Source organism: Zerene cesonia, chromosome 5 (assembly GCF_012273895.1).
Source record: "Zerene cesonia ecotype Mississippi chromosome 5, Zerene_cesonia_1.1, whole genome shotgun sequence".
Taxonomy (NCBI): domain Eukaryota; kingdom Metazoa; phylum Arthropoda; class Insecta; order Lepidoptera; family Pieridae; genus Zerene; species Zerene cesonia.
The window spans coordinates 4420928-4437055 of record NC_052106.1 but is presented as its reverse complement, the minus strand read 5'-3'; the positions used below and the strand labels follow the sequence as shown (position 1 = coordinate 4437055).

At 33.7% G+C, this 16128-nt stretch overlaps 2 protein-coding genes across 2 annotated transcripts in view; one reads left to right on the top strand and one right to left on the bottom strand.

Annotated features, from left to right (window-relative positions):
- The first annotated feature begins 3228 nt into the window (after positions 1 to 3228).
- On the top strand, positions 3229 to 11733 carry LOC119839979 (pickpocket protein 28-like). Its single transcript, XM_038366458.1, has 14 exons — positions 3229 to 3444; positions 3739 to 3927; positions 4005 to 4134; positions 4742 to 4863; positions 5002 to 5107; positions 5585 to 5739; positions 6223 to 6334; positions 7656 to 7748; positions 8356 to 8495; positions 8724 to 8854; positions 9587 to 9646; positions 10474 to 10684; positions 10897 to 11070; positions 11506 to 11733. Exons 1-14 carry the CDS (start codon positions 3428 to 3430, stop codon positions 11609 to 11611), a joined length of 1746 nt encoding a protein of 581 aa, XP_038222386.1. The 5' UTR covers positions 3229 to 3427; the 3' UTR covers positions 11612 to 11733.
- A 735-nt stretch (positions 11734 to 12468) lies between these two features.
- Positions 12469 to 16128, bottom strand: part of LOC119840056 (inhibitor of growth protein 3) — a 7487-nt gene continuing 3827 nt past the window's right edge. Inside the window, exons 8-11 of the mRNA XM_038366553.1 lie at positions 15735 to 15851; positions 14905 to 14994; positions 13994 to 14132; positions 12469 to 13457 (exon numbers count right to left, since the gene is read on the bottom strand). Of these exons, the coding sequence (XP_038222481.1) occupies positions 13338 to 13457; positions 13994 to 14132; positions 14905 to 14994; positions 15735 to 15851 (466 nt within the window). The 3' untranslated portion in view covers positions 12469 to 13337. The remainder of the gene's footprint in view (positions 13458 to 13993; positions 14133 to 14904; positions 14995 to 15734; positions 15852 to 16128) is intronic.

Genomic DNA, 16128 nt, shown 5'->3' with positions numbered 1-16128 from the left:
GCGCTTGAGACCCACGCGCGGATTTTAAATACAATAGAATATATCAACAGACGTGTATCTTGGATATTTCGTCTTTCATGAATTGCTACTAAACATTTTTCGTCATGTTTAATGATATCACATGCCTACACATTAAGATAAGAACGTTGAACTAATTTCATCATCAAAAAATTATTCATATTAAAAACCCAAGGCTTTTATAACATATAATACTACTAGTATAGTATTATATTATATGTAATACTTATGTATACGGTATGGTATTGTATCGTTGAGCTTTGGTAATAGTATAAGTATAATGCAACAGTATCCAGAACATTTCCATTTACAATAGATTAAATAATTTTGGTAGATGTAATTAAAATTAAAAAACCCCGTCCCCATATTGAGGGAATTGCGAAAAACAAAATATTAATTCCTACATTTTGTAACGACCGCCATCTTTATATATTTCATCACATTCACATCGTAATTTATATTCTTTATCATAGCTTAAAAAAAACACCGCAAGGACTTGCTTTCATATTGACCGCAAACAGCATTGAAATCGGTCCATCTGTTTGAAAGCTACGGTTAAACTACGACGCTCCTCTTTTAAGGTCGGGGTAAGTAAAAAGAGTAATAAATAGAGTAATAATTGCTGTGCAATATCAATCTTTTATAGACTCCAAAAGCAATGGTTAGTATTTTTTTCTATTTGTCTGTTTGTGTGTGCGTCAATTATGTTAACCATTGGACACATATTGATAAAATTTTCAATGGTAGGTAATAGTAAGTAAGGTAAGTTAAACTCATTTAAAGAAAACAAATTCGTAAATAATGAATTGATAGAATTACAAAATTTAAGGAACTTCTTTATTTATTTTAATAAAAACTAGACCAACAATGACAGCAGGTACATCTTATATCTTTCACTTTTTCAAAATATTTTCATTTCATATTCATCTTTTTGAATCTCATTCCGTCCAAATACTGTCGTCGTGACATCATTCATGCAGTCAAGAATAAATTCATTTCTAATTCATATATCTAAATACGTAAAAAATATTATTCTGCTTCTTCTTAAAAAATCCACCAAGTACAAAATTTCTTGGTCTATACGAGCGAAGCAGGTGGATAAGAGGTGGGAAGCAAGATACCTAGTAAAATGCGATAATTTTTAGAATGATTAAAAACGCGTGTTTATTTATTAGATAAGATAATAATATGAAAAGTGAGATAATATTAGATACATTATAGTTCCACGTCCAATGTCTCATCTTAATAAATAATGTTTGTTTGAAGTTAATTAACAATTATTTGCTGTTAAGTGAAACTTTGTCGGTTCCCAGAAATGACTTTAACTTTGTGAGTCAAATCACAACTTCCTTTTTAAACGGAATTCATTTACAATTTCGAGAGCCCCAGGAGCGAGTAATTCGAAGGAAGTGACAAATTTCTGTCACTAATACTCATAACATTTAATCAAAAATGTGTGAAGGAGATTATTTCTTTTACATACGTACATATATACTTTTTGCCATTCATCTTTCCGACATCCGTAAATAAATATAGCAATATAAAATTAATCATATAAAATCCAAAAAATGTGTACATAATTTGTTTACTTTTACAATTAGTGTTTATGACTGGTCTTTTCCAACTGCATCGTATTTCATGTATTTGGATTCTAGTTTTAAAGTAATAAATAGTCTAGAATAGAAGCTTAGTCCGAATCCATATTCTTATAGCCTATACCGTCATCATTAGCATCAGTAGATACGTAATGAATTTTATGTTTTATGATAATTTTGCATTGGTGAAGTTTCGGCAGATTAGGTAACTACATATAACATACTACTATACTTTTACTAATTGACCGTAATTTTTAAGATAATTTAGTGCTTAGTAAGAAAAAAAAAACGGCTCAAAACGACATCCATTTGTTGCAATCCTCGGCAGTCCTTTCTCTTGCAAAAATGGGGCCAATTCAGTGTATTGCTGAGCCTACTATTAAGGAACATAGATCAATGCAGCTGTCGTATAAAGTTATTTCTCTTGTCGCAATACTTATATTATGCTGACATACCCAATATGTTTTCTAGTCAAGCTCCATATGACAACCGCAGCCAATCGGCCCTTGGTAAGGGATCGAGAGAAACTAAAATCATACACTTTTTTCTACCTATATGTTGATTAATAGGTCCATACTACGTAAATACAGATTTATCATTGTAAATGCTCAGATTGTCGTGACTTTTTAGACCCGGCAGATAAGTTATAAAGAAATCCTGTTTCTATGTATAATGAAAGGAAAGATTTTTACATTTCTACACGCTGCTTACACGTAATAGGTAGTATTTTTTGTCGATGATATTATGTCACATCGTGAAAAATTATAACATGATTATAACATACCAGCTCTTAATGAGCTTTCGATATGTCATTTATATAACCATGCCTTCACGCCATCCCCGTTATGCAGCACCGGTATTTGTCATACAATCTTTAAACACATGCTAAGAAACAAAGCATAAAATAAGCTAAAATTCTTTTGCAAGGAACCTTTCACGATCTCAAAAGAAACAGGTGGTCTGCAATTGTTTTATCTTCGTGATGAAACGTTCTAGACTCTCAGGTTAAATATAACCATAACTATACCATGTGGTTTGTGGCTTATAATAACGGTACCAATGTAAGTATGGTACCTACTAAGCTATAAAATTTAGGACAAATTATATAGTTTACTTTTTAGTTAATATTTTTTTTTCTGTGCATAATGAACAGCATGGTAAAAACGTATCGATTCTAATCATTTTTTGGTTTTTTGGAATGACGCATATTTTTATTAGTTATTGTGGATTTTTTCATGATGGTGTAACATATTTTAGTAGCTGAAAATGGCAGAGCGAGAAATGGACCTTACACTTAATTGATCGCCATCGCCCACAAACACTTTAGGCTATATTTAATGTAGATAGATGGTAGACAAGTATTTGTGTAAAAGTGCCTGTTATATATATTTTATAAATATAAGTAATTAATTAATTAACCCTCATAAATTTAACACTCAGCAAGATTTAATTTCTATAAAGCAATATCTGCAGTGTCTATAGGTTGTTTAACTTTTTGTCGGCATCCCGTCTATTTGAAAACTAACCCTGTTAGTTCGCCCACTCAAAGGCACACCTTACCCCAACATATTATTTCGTTACATTTGTTAATTAATTAAACACATTATACAATGCTTTGTCATTATCATTCAGAATGGAATATTATTGCAAAACATAATTCCAAGTAACGATATTAATTTCGTAATTGGTACGCAGGCATCTCAGGGGATCCCAGTTTTAACTATATGTAATGAATTAATTTGGACTACAAAAAACCCAGCCCAAACAATGGCTTTTAAACGTTGTTTTGAAGCTCGTCTCATCGAACGTCCGTCATGAGGCGACATTCAAGGTATTTTTTTTACAATAAATTATCCCGAATATAAATCGCTAAGCCTCTGAATCTGACTACTTTATATTGTGACGATGAGGTTACAAAACATGCTTGTGAATTAATATTCATGTTAATACATCAAATTGAAATATTTTTGATAAAAAATATTGTCTACATTATTATATGAAATTAACGCATATTTAAAAAAGTATTCAATCATTCTAATTATTATTCTAAAATTGGTATACAAATCATAATAAACAGTCAACGCATTAAATTCAATTACATCTGTTGATCTGATAAATTACTCAGGTCAGGGAGTCTCGGCAATATCGTCGATTTAGAACCACAAAATATAATCGAAAACGGAAAAGTTCATTCGAGTCCAAAAAGAAAAGGAAAGTTTTCGACAGTAAAAGAATATTTGGTAGATTATACTGCTAATTCAAACTTACATGGCCTTAGATATATTGGTGAAAAAGAACGAACCATCGTCGAAAAGTAAGACAGATGATAATTAATTATTTTTTTTAATTATTGAATTATAACTTACAAGACTGATTGCATTAAATTTCTAGAGTATTCTGGCTTTTTATGTTCAGTTCGAGCGTTATTCTTTGCTCTGTGTTGATTCGAAAGGTGTGGATCAAATGGAATGAAAGCCCGGTCATCGTTAGTTTTGCGGAAACATCTACTCCAGTTTGGCAGGTATTTATGAGTAGCTTTTAAAGGAATCCTGCAAAAATGCATTCACTTTCTGCATAATTCCCATTCCTTATTAGTAAATATTCATGTTGCAGTATTCAAATATCGTAGTTTATGAGTTTTTCGCTTCGGCGATACTGGAGATATTTCTCATACCCTTATACTTTTCCTCTAAATCTAATATATAAAATTCTCGTGTCACAGTTTTCGTTGCCATACTCCTCCGAAACGGTTTGGCCGATTTTGATGAAATTTTTCTTGCTTATCCGGTATCTATGAGAATCGGCCAACATCTATTTTTCGTACCCCTAAATGATAAGAGTAAGGCAGAACAGCGTTTGCCGGGTGCAGCTAGTCTATATATATAAAATTCTCGTGTCACAGTTTTCGTTGCCATACTCCTCCGAAACGGCTTGACCGATTCCTCTGAAATTTGGTAAGCATATTGGGTAGGTCTGAGAATCGGCCAACATCTATTTTTTATCCCGATATTCCTACGGGATACGGACTTACGCGGGTGAAACCGCGGGGCGCAGCTAGTATTTTTATAGATTTATAATATTCTGCCAATGCAATTACATAAGTTCTTTAATTATTTTCCTTCACACAGATACCTTACCCTGCAGTGACGGTATGTATCGAAACAAAAGCAATGCAAACCAAGTTTAATTTTACTGAGTATTACCACCTTTACAATAACGCCTCTACCTATGGAAATCTTACAGATGAAGAGTAAGTATTATATATTACGAGTGTACTTTTTCTTTGACATTGTGTTTGCTTTAATTAATTTGTAACCTGTATGTATATTTAATTTATCATATATATTTAAATAAATTGATTACTGTTGAGAACCAAATAATATTTCAGACGCTTTTTATTTGAGGACGTAAGCTTAGTTTGCGATGATCATTTGGCTCCAGCGAATGGCCGGAAATTCTCCATGGCCAATGAGACAATTGATAATTTAAGAGAGGTATTTACTATTTTTATTATGTGCATTTAATTCTTTCATTTCGATATCGGAAAATAAAATAAACGAATTCTTATCATATATACTCACTTAGTACTTTTCTAGTATGTAGATAATCATTAACCATTTATATCTTTATAACCATCACTAAATAAATGACCAAATTTTATCCATGCATTTTATAAGTATGAGACATATATATGGAGAACCAAATATGCTAAAAAATTATCGACATGACTGGTAAGCAACTTGTGCGTGAGCAGCCAATGTATTGTAAGGATCGTTAAAAACGTCCTATTCTGTATTGTGTAAGTATTGTTCTATATATAGTTACAAGCTACTCGTATTTCAAAAGAAAACGAAAACGCAAATACAATAAACCTCTTTTCATCGTGTTATATTATGTTTTACAAACTAGCATAACAGTTAATTGCTTAGGTATTATTATTGCATTAAGATTATATACTATTAATATTTCAGTTAGCTCCAAACATATCTGAAGTGTTCTTTGCATGCAAATGGAAGGATATTCCGAAAGATAACTGCTCTGATTTGTTCTCACCTATTGTCACCGAAGAAGGATTTTGTTACACCTTCAACAGTCTTGGCGCTGAAGAACTTTTTAGGGTTGAAAAGTAACTATATACCCAATTAGCACTTTACTTTAATTTCCATTGGCTTTTAACGTATGCTAATAATTATAAAAAATTATTCGCAACCATTTTTAAGAATAAATAAAGTTGTATCATATAGTGGGATGCGACCCGCTTCCTCCACCGATCCGTGGCAGCGACGTTGGGTAACAGAATATGTACTTAATAACCCCAACGTAATAGGGTTCCCTTTAACCAAACAAAACTGAAGGAGTAAAAGAAATTCGAATGCTGAAGTAGGATTAAATCATGACTGACAGAGAAACCAGGCGATGATCGATTTTGAGAATTTTTTAGAGAAATTTTTAAAAGATGATCGATTTTCTTTTTCTATTCTTTCAAAAAAAGAAACAAGTTTATGTAAGCATTTCAATGTTATAAAAGTACAAATTTTACGTCAATTACAGCCTAGAATGGTAGTAAATACATTGTTTTTTTAATATTTACACATAATTTTTGTTATAGTTTACATACAGACTACAACTACCTAGAATACGGAAACAGAAACGAGTCTTGGTCACTCGAGGGCGGCTATCCTCCGAGCACTCCCTTGGAAACTTATCCTCATAGAGGCTCTGTAAGTTTTCTAATCTTAAGTAAAATAACAATTAATAGGTTATTTTTTATTGTAATTTTTACATTTATAGTACCTTTACATATAATTTCATAGTAATTAGTACTAGTAGGTACATGCCTACGTAGGTATTTGGGAAAATTGTGTTAGCCTTCTTTATTGCTTTAACTTCTTTATGTTAATGTTTTACTATTAAAACTGGCAAACCTGTATGTCTCTTGATTCATTTAATCCTCATGTGTTTTTTGCTATAATCCTAAACTTCCATATTAAACGGATACTAGTGAAGAAAACATAGGTATCGTGATATAGTGAAACAATTAACCATTCACCTTTTAAAGCATAGAAAGAGTAAAGCAAAACAATAGCAATTCTGTGTGAACACTACGCGAAAGGTGAAAATAAGTGGAAACATTCCCTGGGAGATTGCCAAAAACCTACCGCATACCTTCACTATGATGCTGCAGGTTCTTAAGGCTTTTGACCTTTCGCATTATGTAACGATAAACAAAAGGATTCCGTTCTATTTCAGTGGTTTTAACCTTTTTTTGAACAGTACATAACATTATCGGAAATGGAATGTCAATAAAACATGTATTCAATAAAATTGGACCGTTTTAAAATAATAGATAAAAAGCCAACATCGGCAGGTTAGGATTAAGGTCAGGTTATTAAGGTTAGGAGAAGTTCGTTGTGCGTAGCTTCCTTAATTGAGTCATATTTTAATGGGTAGGAAGAAAGCGATCAATGGTTACGATGCATATTGCATTATATGCAATGCATTCTAAAACACCATTTTTACCACAGATTGGCAGTTTAGATACCAGATCAGAGTTTGATATTGAAACCCAGCCCAAATGACTGTGTCTAGCTTATAGGCTAGAACTTATATAATAGAAAAAAAAAACATTTAAAATAAAGAACCTACGTCTAACGAATCTACTACCAAGACTTCGTTCTCATTAAACATGATAATTAGATGGATGAAATTTTTAAAGATTATGTATTTGAATTGAAAAACATCTATACATAAATAAATAATCGGGGTTAAGCAATGATTTTCACGGTCATGATTTGGATGGGTGGACAAATTTTTGCAAATCAATGTAAAATTCCATCTCGCACTATTGTTTAGGACGTCAGTTATAAAAAGACCTTACGTAATTCATAATCTGATGAGGTGGGTATATTTGAACCGCCTTCAAAAAAGAAGGAGGTTATCTATGCGACTGTATTTTTTGTTTGTTACCTCATAACTTATTACTAGGTGAACCTAGTATCTATTTTTTTTTTTGTAGATTTACAGCAATTTGTTATATTTCAGGGATATGGCGCTAAAGCTGGATTAACATTTCTGCTAACAGCCAAACAAATAGATTTGGATTATCTATGTAAAGGTCCGGTACAAGGATTTAAGGTAACCTTTATTTAATTGCAATTAAATTACACCGATATCGTTTTTATACCTTACCTTACCAATTTTCTGACCAAAATTTAAAATAGGCCACGAAAATTGACTTTTACGGCATTAAGCCAAAATGTGCAATTTACATTTTTTTTTTTTATGTCATAGTCGGCTATGGAGCTGGTGGGTCGCCTGATGGTAAGCGCTACCACCGCCCATGAACATTTGGAGAGGCGTAAGGTCAATTGCAGACCTTTCGCCTCTACACATGGATTGCCGACTTTAATTGGGAAGGGATTAGGAAAGGATTGATGAGAGGAATAAGGAAAAGGACTGGGAAGGGTAAGGAAAAGGATATGGGCCTCCGGCTCACCCACTCACCGTACGAAACACAATAGCAAGCTATTATTTCACGCCGGTTTTCTGTGGGGGTGTGGTACTTCCCCGGTGCGTGCTGGCCCAATTCGTGCCGAAGCGTGCTCGACTCCCACAATAAAAATTACATAAACATTTTTACAACTTGAAACTTGAAATTACTTAAATCAATTTATCTGTTTCTTACATTGTGCTTTACTTAAAGCATGTTCACAAAAAACATTTGTCACACATACTTTTTTAGATTCTTCTCCACAACCCAGCAGAGCTGCCACGCCTTTCCCAACAATACTTTAGGTCTCCACTCTCGCAAGAAGTAGTCGTTGCTGTTAAACCTAAAATGATGACAACCTCTGAGGGTTTGAGACCTTATGATCCCCACAGGTATTGAATTAAAAGATATTTCAATGTTTACGAAGCTTTTGTTTTCTTATGTATATATACAATAAATAGGCACTTCACTTAAGAAAATACAAACTAAGTGCTAAATACTGCACATAAAATATAGGTAATTATATTTTTTTATGAAATGTTCTTTTATCAAAAAGAAAAATGAATTTTTATCAACTAATATGAATTTAAGTACAATTACATTAAATGTTTTGATTTTAGACGGCAATGCTATTTTCCAAGCGAGCGCTACCTCAGATACTTTAAAGTGTACACACAAGCCAATTGTGAAATGGAGTGCTTAACCAACTTTACCTTCGCGAGGTGCGGTTGTGTACATTTCGGCATGCCACGTGAGTAAAATATAGAATATATACCCAAAAAAATAAGAAACGGTTACGAGGTACATGTGTCTGAATATAATGCCTATGATCTTTCAAATGATGATTGGACGTAGAATGGTTGCGTACGAAATAAATGTATATTTTTCTCCCAATATACTTTTCTAATTGATCCAACTTTAACACCACATACCAAGCAAACAGACCAAATAGGAGATCAGAATAGAGTAGATCAATATGTCACTGACTACTACTGAAATCAGCCGTTTAATTAAAACGCTAGCCTCTTTACTAAACGGTACCGTTCAAATACCGGCCTGAGGTTAAATTGTAAGGCTGATTACGCTAGTTGGTTGCGACACATAGCCATATGTGGATATAAAGCATTCAAGAGCATTAGCATTTAGCACCTAACTGAAATAAATCTCATCTAAAGAGATCACCAATGTTCCTGGGGAGAATTTCTATACCACTCTAAATTATAAAATGAGACCAAAGGACAACAATTTTCTATCAAACAGAAAAATAATCAAGCCGATCGAAAATCCACTTTTTTATCGAATTACAAAATACACAGTCGAATTAAGAACCTTAGTTTTCGGGATTGTTCCTAATTCAATGAGCACTATACTTTATGAAATGCGACTTGATACTTTAAAAGTAGAATCAATAAGAATAATACATGAAAAATATCCGTTACGTTATTCGCATAATAGAGTTGCCTAATTTGTATTTATTTTGAAGATGGTCCGGACATGTCTGTCTGCAATGCCGGCAGCGTGGCCTGCATAAAGAACGCACAAAGTAAGTTATTACATGAATTGCTGAGTGAAATTTTATTCGGTCCAAGGCTATCCAGTTGTTTTTTACCATGTATTAAAGGTGTATGAGACTCTAAACACCAATATTTCCACCCCTTTCCTATCTTATACTTACATTGTACGCACAAGTAGTAGCTACCTGTTCCTAGCTAACTTCTTTTAAACACGATAATTCCATTAATATTTTTGTAAGTTTGTCGGGCAAAGAATAATGATTTATTATTTCTCTAAATTATATGAAGTAGCTTATTTTAAAGTTAGGGTCTGCTATTCATTGAAGTCATACCTATGCATAGGTCTAACCCACAATAAATGTCATAAATTGCAATACAATGCTTCACGTATTCTGCTAAAATCGTGACTCAAAGTGACCTTAACATTTACGTTTTTGTAATTATAGCATACTTAGAATGTTACTATCACTTAGATAGACGTATAAGTCACATATGTAGGTGCTTATTCAATCATTCTTTATGTAATATCATATTAAGTATATACATAGAAGTACTCGTAGATTTTCTTGGAAGACGATCCTCGTAATGACCCTCGTAATCACTTAACGTAGTATTCATGTTTAAAGGAGACCAAACTAAGTATAAACGCAATATCATCGACGTAGAAAAAAACAATTTCTCTCCCATCAATCGATCTTACGAGTCACGACGTAGCGTACCTTATGCATTGATGCTAAAACCTCATTTCTAAAACATTGCTCCAACGCATTTCCTCTCAATAAGCATTTCATATTGCTTACAATCTACATATGTGTATAAATTTTGATATCTTCCTATCACAAAACTTCTTACGCAGTGGAACTAGTAACGGTTGAAATAAAATCGGGATTGGAACGCGACGAGAACACAAACGACACACTGGGCGACGCGCGTAAGGTCGCCGCTCGTTGCAAATGTCTTCCCGCCTGCACCTCAATAGAGTACGAAGCGGAAACATCGCAAGCAGACTACGATTGGAAAGCTATTTACAGGGCGTATCATTTGCCGATCGATGAAGAATCTAATGAGTGAGAATATCTTACGTTTTTAACTTTTTGAGTAAGATTAAGGTTTTGGAGCAAATGGTTTTGACGGTTAACACAAGGCCCTTTACCCTTGTCTTAAAAAGCTATAACACCCGTTGTGTCTAAAAAAAATGTCTCACTTTGTCACACCAGGTTAAAATGTTTTTTAAAGCATTACTGTTTTTAACTTTTATATTTTAATAAAAACTTTTTAGCCTTCTCTATGCTCGGGTCATGATATTCTTCAAAGAAGCTCAATTTATAACGTCGCGGAGGTCAGAGCTCTACGGGCAAACAGATTTTTTGGCAAACTGTGGTGGACTGTTGGGTCTTTTCATGGGCTTCTCTATATTAAGCGTCGCTGAAATATTATACTTCCTTTCATTAAGGTAATCACACTATTATTATAACTTTCAACGTTCACTGTATATTATTAGCTCGGTTTTTAATTTAATTGCTCTTTATTTGGATATTAATCAAATTTCTCACTGATTTTGCAAATTTTTATATTATTAATTAATAAGTTGATGAACCTAGGAAAACGTATATCACTCACCGACGCACAATAGTTCCGCTAAGTTAAATAATAATTAAATCTATTAAGTGAGATAACAATCAGTTTTAATTCATTACGGTCGGCTAATTTTTGGTTTAATTAATAACGAATTGGCCTTGACTTATCGTTTTCCTAAGATAAAACGTACATTCATTAAAATATAGCATTATATAAATATAAATGCTGCAATTAACCTGTACATTTAAAATAAATTGGACAAAACGTATTATATTACATATTATATAATGCTAAGAGTTTATTGTTTTAGGCTATGCTGTGTTGTGTGGCGCAAGCAACATTCCAAAAGGGAAAAAGTTGAAAGCAACGGAGTGAACCCTACACCAGCAAAAATTAAATATCAATACACGGATTAATTAATTATTATTTATGATACGTCTCCAAAATTGCACGATATTTTGACTTTTCATTAAGATAAATATGCATGTTAAGATAACATTTTATTCTATTTCATGTTTCGTATTAACTAATAAAAGGTTTAAAGTTTTCTGACTTTACTTCATAGTCCTCTCGAAAACCTACAGTATAAATCATAAATATGAATTATACTGTTTATTCATACACATTATAATTATGAACCATCTTGTCATATTGTATTGCTCTAATAGTTAAGGGCACGAGGTCAAGGCATCAAATCTAAATAAAAGAAAAAATGCAGTTACGTACATTTATTTCCTTCAATAACAATCAATAAGTAACTATAAACCTACATACATACATCATAACGTTGACACAACATTTATTCTCACACGAAGGGAGCAAATACACATATTATTCCTAAATAAAGCTTATTGGGAAAATATTTGCCTAATACAATGCAAACACAGCATTTTAAATATAGGTAGGCTACATGAATGTAATACAAAGGGGGTAAAATTACGTGACTAATTCTCTAGTTTAAAGCAGTGGTGGCTCAGTGGTGAGAACCTCGGACTTCAAAATCGATAAGTCGGGGTTCGAGACCGGGCGGAGCCTGCAGGAAATAAATTGATTTTTCAATTTATCTGCGCATGTGGATAACATCACCACTGCTTAAACGGTGAAGGAAAACATCGTGAGGAAACCGGCATGTCCGAGAATTAAAAGTTCGACGACATGTGACATCTGCCAACCCGCACTTGGCCAGCGTGGTGGATTATGGCCTGAACCCTCATAGGAGGCCTGTGTCCCAGCAGTGGGAACATATATGGGCTGATGATGATGAATTCTCTAGTTCTAGTAAGTCATAATTAAATTTATGTTCATTATTTTAATTAAAAACAGAATTGAGGAGGCATTAAGAAAAATGGTATTGATTCGATTATGGTTATTACTTTATATCTGTGTGTTTAAAAGTTTGGATATGCTGATATTTTCATAGAACACTTTATCATTGCATGGCCGTTGTATTGAAAACTGATAGGAACAATACGCGTAGGCAGAGATTTGCTTTGTATATTTTAGCGTGATCGTGGAGACAAATCAAACATACTTAATTTCATTAAAATCCGTTCAGGCGTTCTTGAGTTAGATAAGTGGCGTAACTAACAATTTCATACTATTGTTATTGACTATTACAACCATCCATATGTATAATCGTTGTTTTTTTTATAACATTTATTAATTAGAATACAAATAATAAAAAATTACTACTAACGCTTCTAGTAGATAAACCAATGCAAATTGTTTGATACTTTATGGTTTTCCTATTGGCTGATTTGTTCAACAATATACCAGCTAAACATTTTACTACTATACACAAATTTATAAGTGAGCACAGACAGCTATCTAGACTTTAATTTACTACTACAGTAGACTTGGTACGATTACATGTAATGATTAGTCGATACAAAAACGCGTTTGACTTGACTATGCAATTACATATAATTAAGCGTTGTTATAAGTAAAGGCTATAAAGATACACGTGCCTTTAAAATACCATTATTCAATATAATTAATTCTAAGCAATCTTCGTTGTACTTATAACGAAGTCCAAATATCGGAAAAGACACTACAAGACGGTGAAGTCTTCCACCGACGCACTTTTCTAACGCCCACTATCTACTGTAGGGGTAAATCAAGGTTTTTATTAAATAATTAAGTTTAGTTCTTGCGGTTGGCGCGATTACGGCGCATGTTGGTGTGACACTGCGGGCAATACCACTTGCCCTTCGGCGGCGCCGTTATACCGACGCACGGATAGTGGAACCATTCGTATGGACACTGGAACGCAAAAATAATTACATTAATAGGAAGTTTAAATTAATTTAGAGGGAGATAGAATACCTGTTACATAACCTTCGACATGTTGCTTCTTGTAGATAATCGATTTGGAAAACTAAACCCCTTGGAATTGCACTTTGATATCTTTCAACAATTGATTTATCCAGTATGGGTTACATTTCTATTCAAGTAACATCAAATTAAATATATTTCTCATCATCCTATCAACAGCATTTAAGGATAATACGGTAACACACCCTCGTTTGAACAATATTTATCCTCCAGAAATTTAAGCGGGGACCCCGCGGCTTTACGTACATTCGTTAACTATGATGCAGTATACGTAATATACACGAAAGAAAAATTCAATGTAATGAATGTATGTAAATATGAAAGCATATGTTTAATCTTCTCAAATTTCAAAGCTTGAATATCAAAGAGTACAATTTAAATGAAAGGGTTCTTTAGCATAAACAATAACATTGAAAAGCGGAAAAAATGCAAATATTTATACATATTTTTGAAATAGAACTCACGTCGTGGTTATCGCACGCGACCATGTCCCCGTAGGAGACCTGGTTGCAGATGCAGTAGCGCGGCTCGTTGGGGTCGTACGTCCACTCCTCCTCCATGTGCTCTTCGATGCTCGTCTTGTTCACGCCGCTGTTGAGAGCGCTGGAAATTATTCATTCAAATAAATATCATTGTGTTAGTCTTTCTGTTTTAAATTTTAGGTTCTATTTATAAAAATCAATAATATACCAGTTGTGTAGTGTTCTCAATTTGAAAATCATGGAAAGAGAAAAGTATTCTTTAAATAGTACAATTTTTTTTTGGTGTTGATCAAATCCATAGACAAGCATCACGATGCTAGGATTCGAGAATAATGGGTAAATATCTAAATTTAGGATAAACTGAAAATTTTCGAAAAAGTTTATATTATACTAGCGTCCCGCCCCAGCTTCTACCTTGGTACACACATAGCATTCAAGAATCACGTACATATCCAACGGTGACAGGACCTTTGAAATTAATATAAACAAAAACTCTTCAGCTTTATATTAAGAGTATATCTAGACTAGGAATTATTAATTTACGCAAAAAGCAGTGGTGCCTTTAGTGATGAGGACCTCGGACTCAAAATGCTCTTAACTCACTTGATAAGCCGGGGGTTCGATACCAGGCGAGTGTGAAGGAAATAAATAGATTTTTCAATTAATTTGCACATATGGATAACAATGTGGACAAGAAACATCATGAGGAAACCAGCATGTCTGACAATCAAAATTTCAACAACATGTGACATCTGCCACTTGGCCTGCACTTGGCCAGCGTTGTGGATTAGGCCTGAACCCCTCGTAGGAGGCCTGTGTTCCAGCAGTGAGAACATAATATATGGACTGATGATGATGACTAATTAACGAGTTTGTTGGAAAAATCTACTTACACGGCGGTGGGCGAGGAGGAGCGACTGGCGGCCGCAGCTACAGACTGCGAGTGCAGCGACGCACCGCTGGATGTGCTGTAGCTGCTCTTCCTGAAATATTATTACTCTCTTTAGTTTTATATATAAAAGTCTTCACTTTTATACATACAGGGAACATGAGACTTCTCCCATGTTGCCTGTGATGTATGGGGCGAATGCATTAGCATCTGTTCGATTTTCTTTGCGGACGAGTATGTGTACCCTTTTGTGTCCCAGACCGACACATTCTTTTTTGTTTGTCCCCGCGTCGGGACTTGTATCAAAGACCCCTTGGTTTTTACGCTAATTTGCGTTAACTATTATACCAAGGATGCGATCGAAGTTCTACTTTTATATAGAATTTACTTTTCGCCCGCGACTTTCTCAAAGGAAATTCCACAGAAAACAAGATGCTTCTCTGCGGTAAAATGTAGCCTTACTCTCTGACCTCCTACGTATCTCCTGACACAAAGATCATATCATAAAATCGCTCAGTTGCGACGAGAAACAAATAATTGTGTCGTAACTAAAAAGTATTTAAAAATTAATTGGTTCAATGTCTAATAGAATTAATCTTTGGTGTTTTTCTATTTTTTTTTTACCAACGACCCTACTAAAAACCGTAAACGTGTGATAGTACCTATATATATATATATATATATATATATATATATATATATATATATATATATATATATATATATATATATATATATATATATATATATTTAGTTATAAGTATTTAGTTTTTAAAAATAGTATTTGTAGTGTTTATATTAAAACAATTGATGTACAAAAACTGCAAAACTTACTTCTGTTTGGTGTGCCGTTTGTTGGACGACGACGCTGTAGCGTGGCCGTGCGCGGTGGTGTGGTGGCCGTGAACATTGGTGGTTTGACTGTGAGCCGTCGGTACTACGCCGTGACCTGATAATATGTTATATCGATTATGTACCAAATAATAAACATGGTTTGAATTTAATATGCATTGTTGATAAAGCCTGTCTGTCACATATTATGTTATTTAATGTTAAGTTAGGATTTTTTCTATTATACTTTGCATTGGATGCAATATGTAATTCGCTCTCTAGACATTTTTTTTCAAAATTGCAGTGTGTGGTTTGCACTGTTCCGTGTGCAGTGTGCAGTGTGCAGTGTGCAGTGTGCAGTGTGTGGTGTGTAGTGAGAAGTGTGTGGTGTGTGGTA

Excerpts from the sequence above, each read along its gene's own strand:
- LOC119839979 (XM_038366458.1), top strand. Across the intron at positions 3,928-4,004 it reads GAACGAACCATCGTCGAAAA|AGTATTCTGGCTTTTTATGT; the intron begins GTAAGACAGATG and ends TTAAATTTCTAG. Across the intron at positions 5,740-6,222 it reads GAACTTTTTAGGGTTGAAAA|TTTACATACAGACTACAACT; the intron begins GTAACTATATAC and ends TTTTTGTTATAG.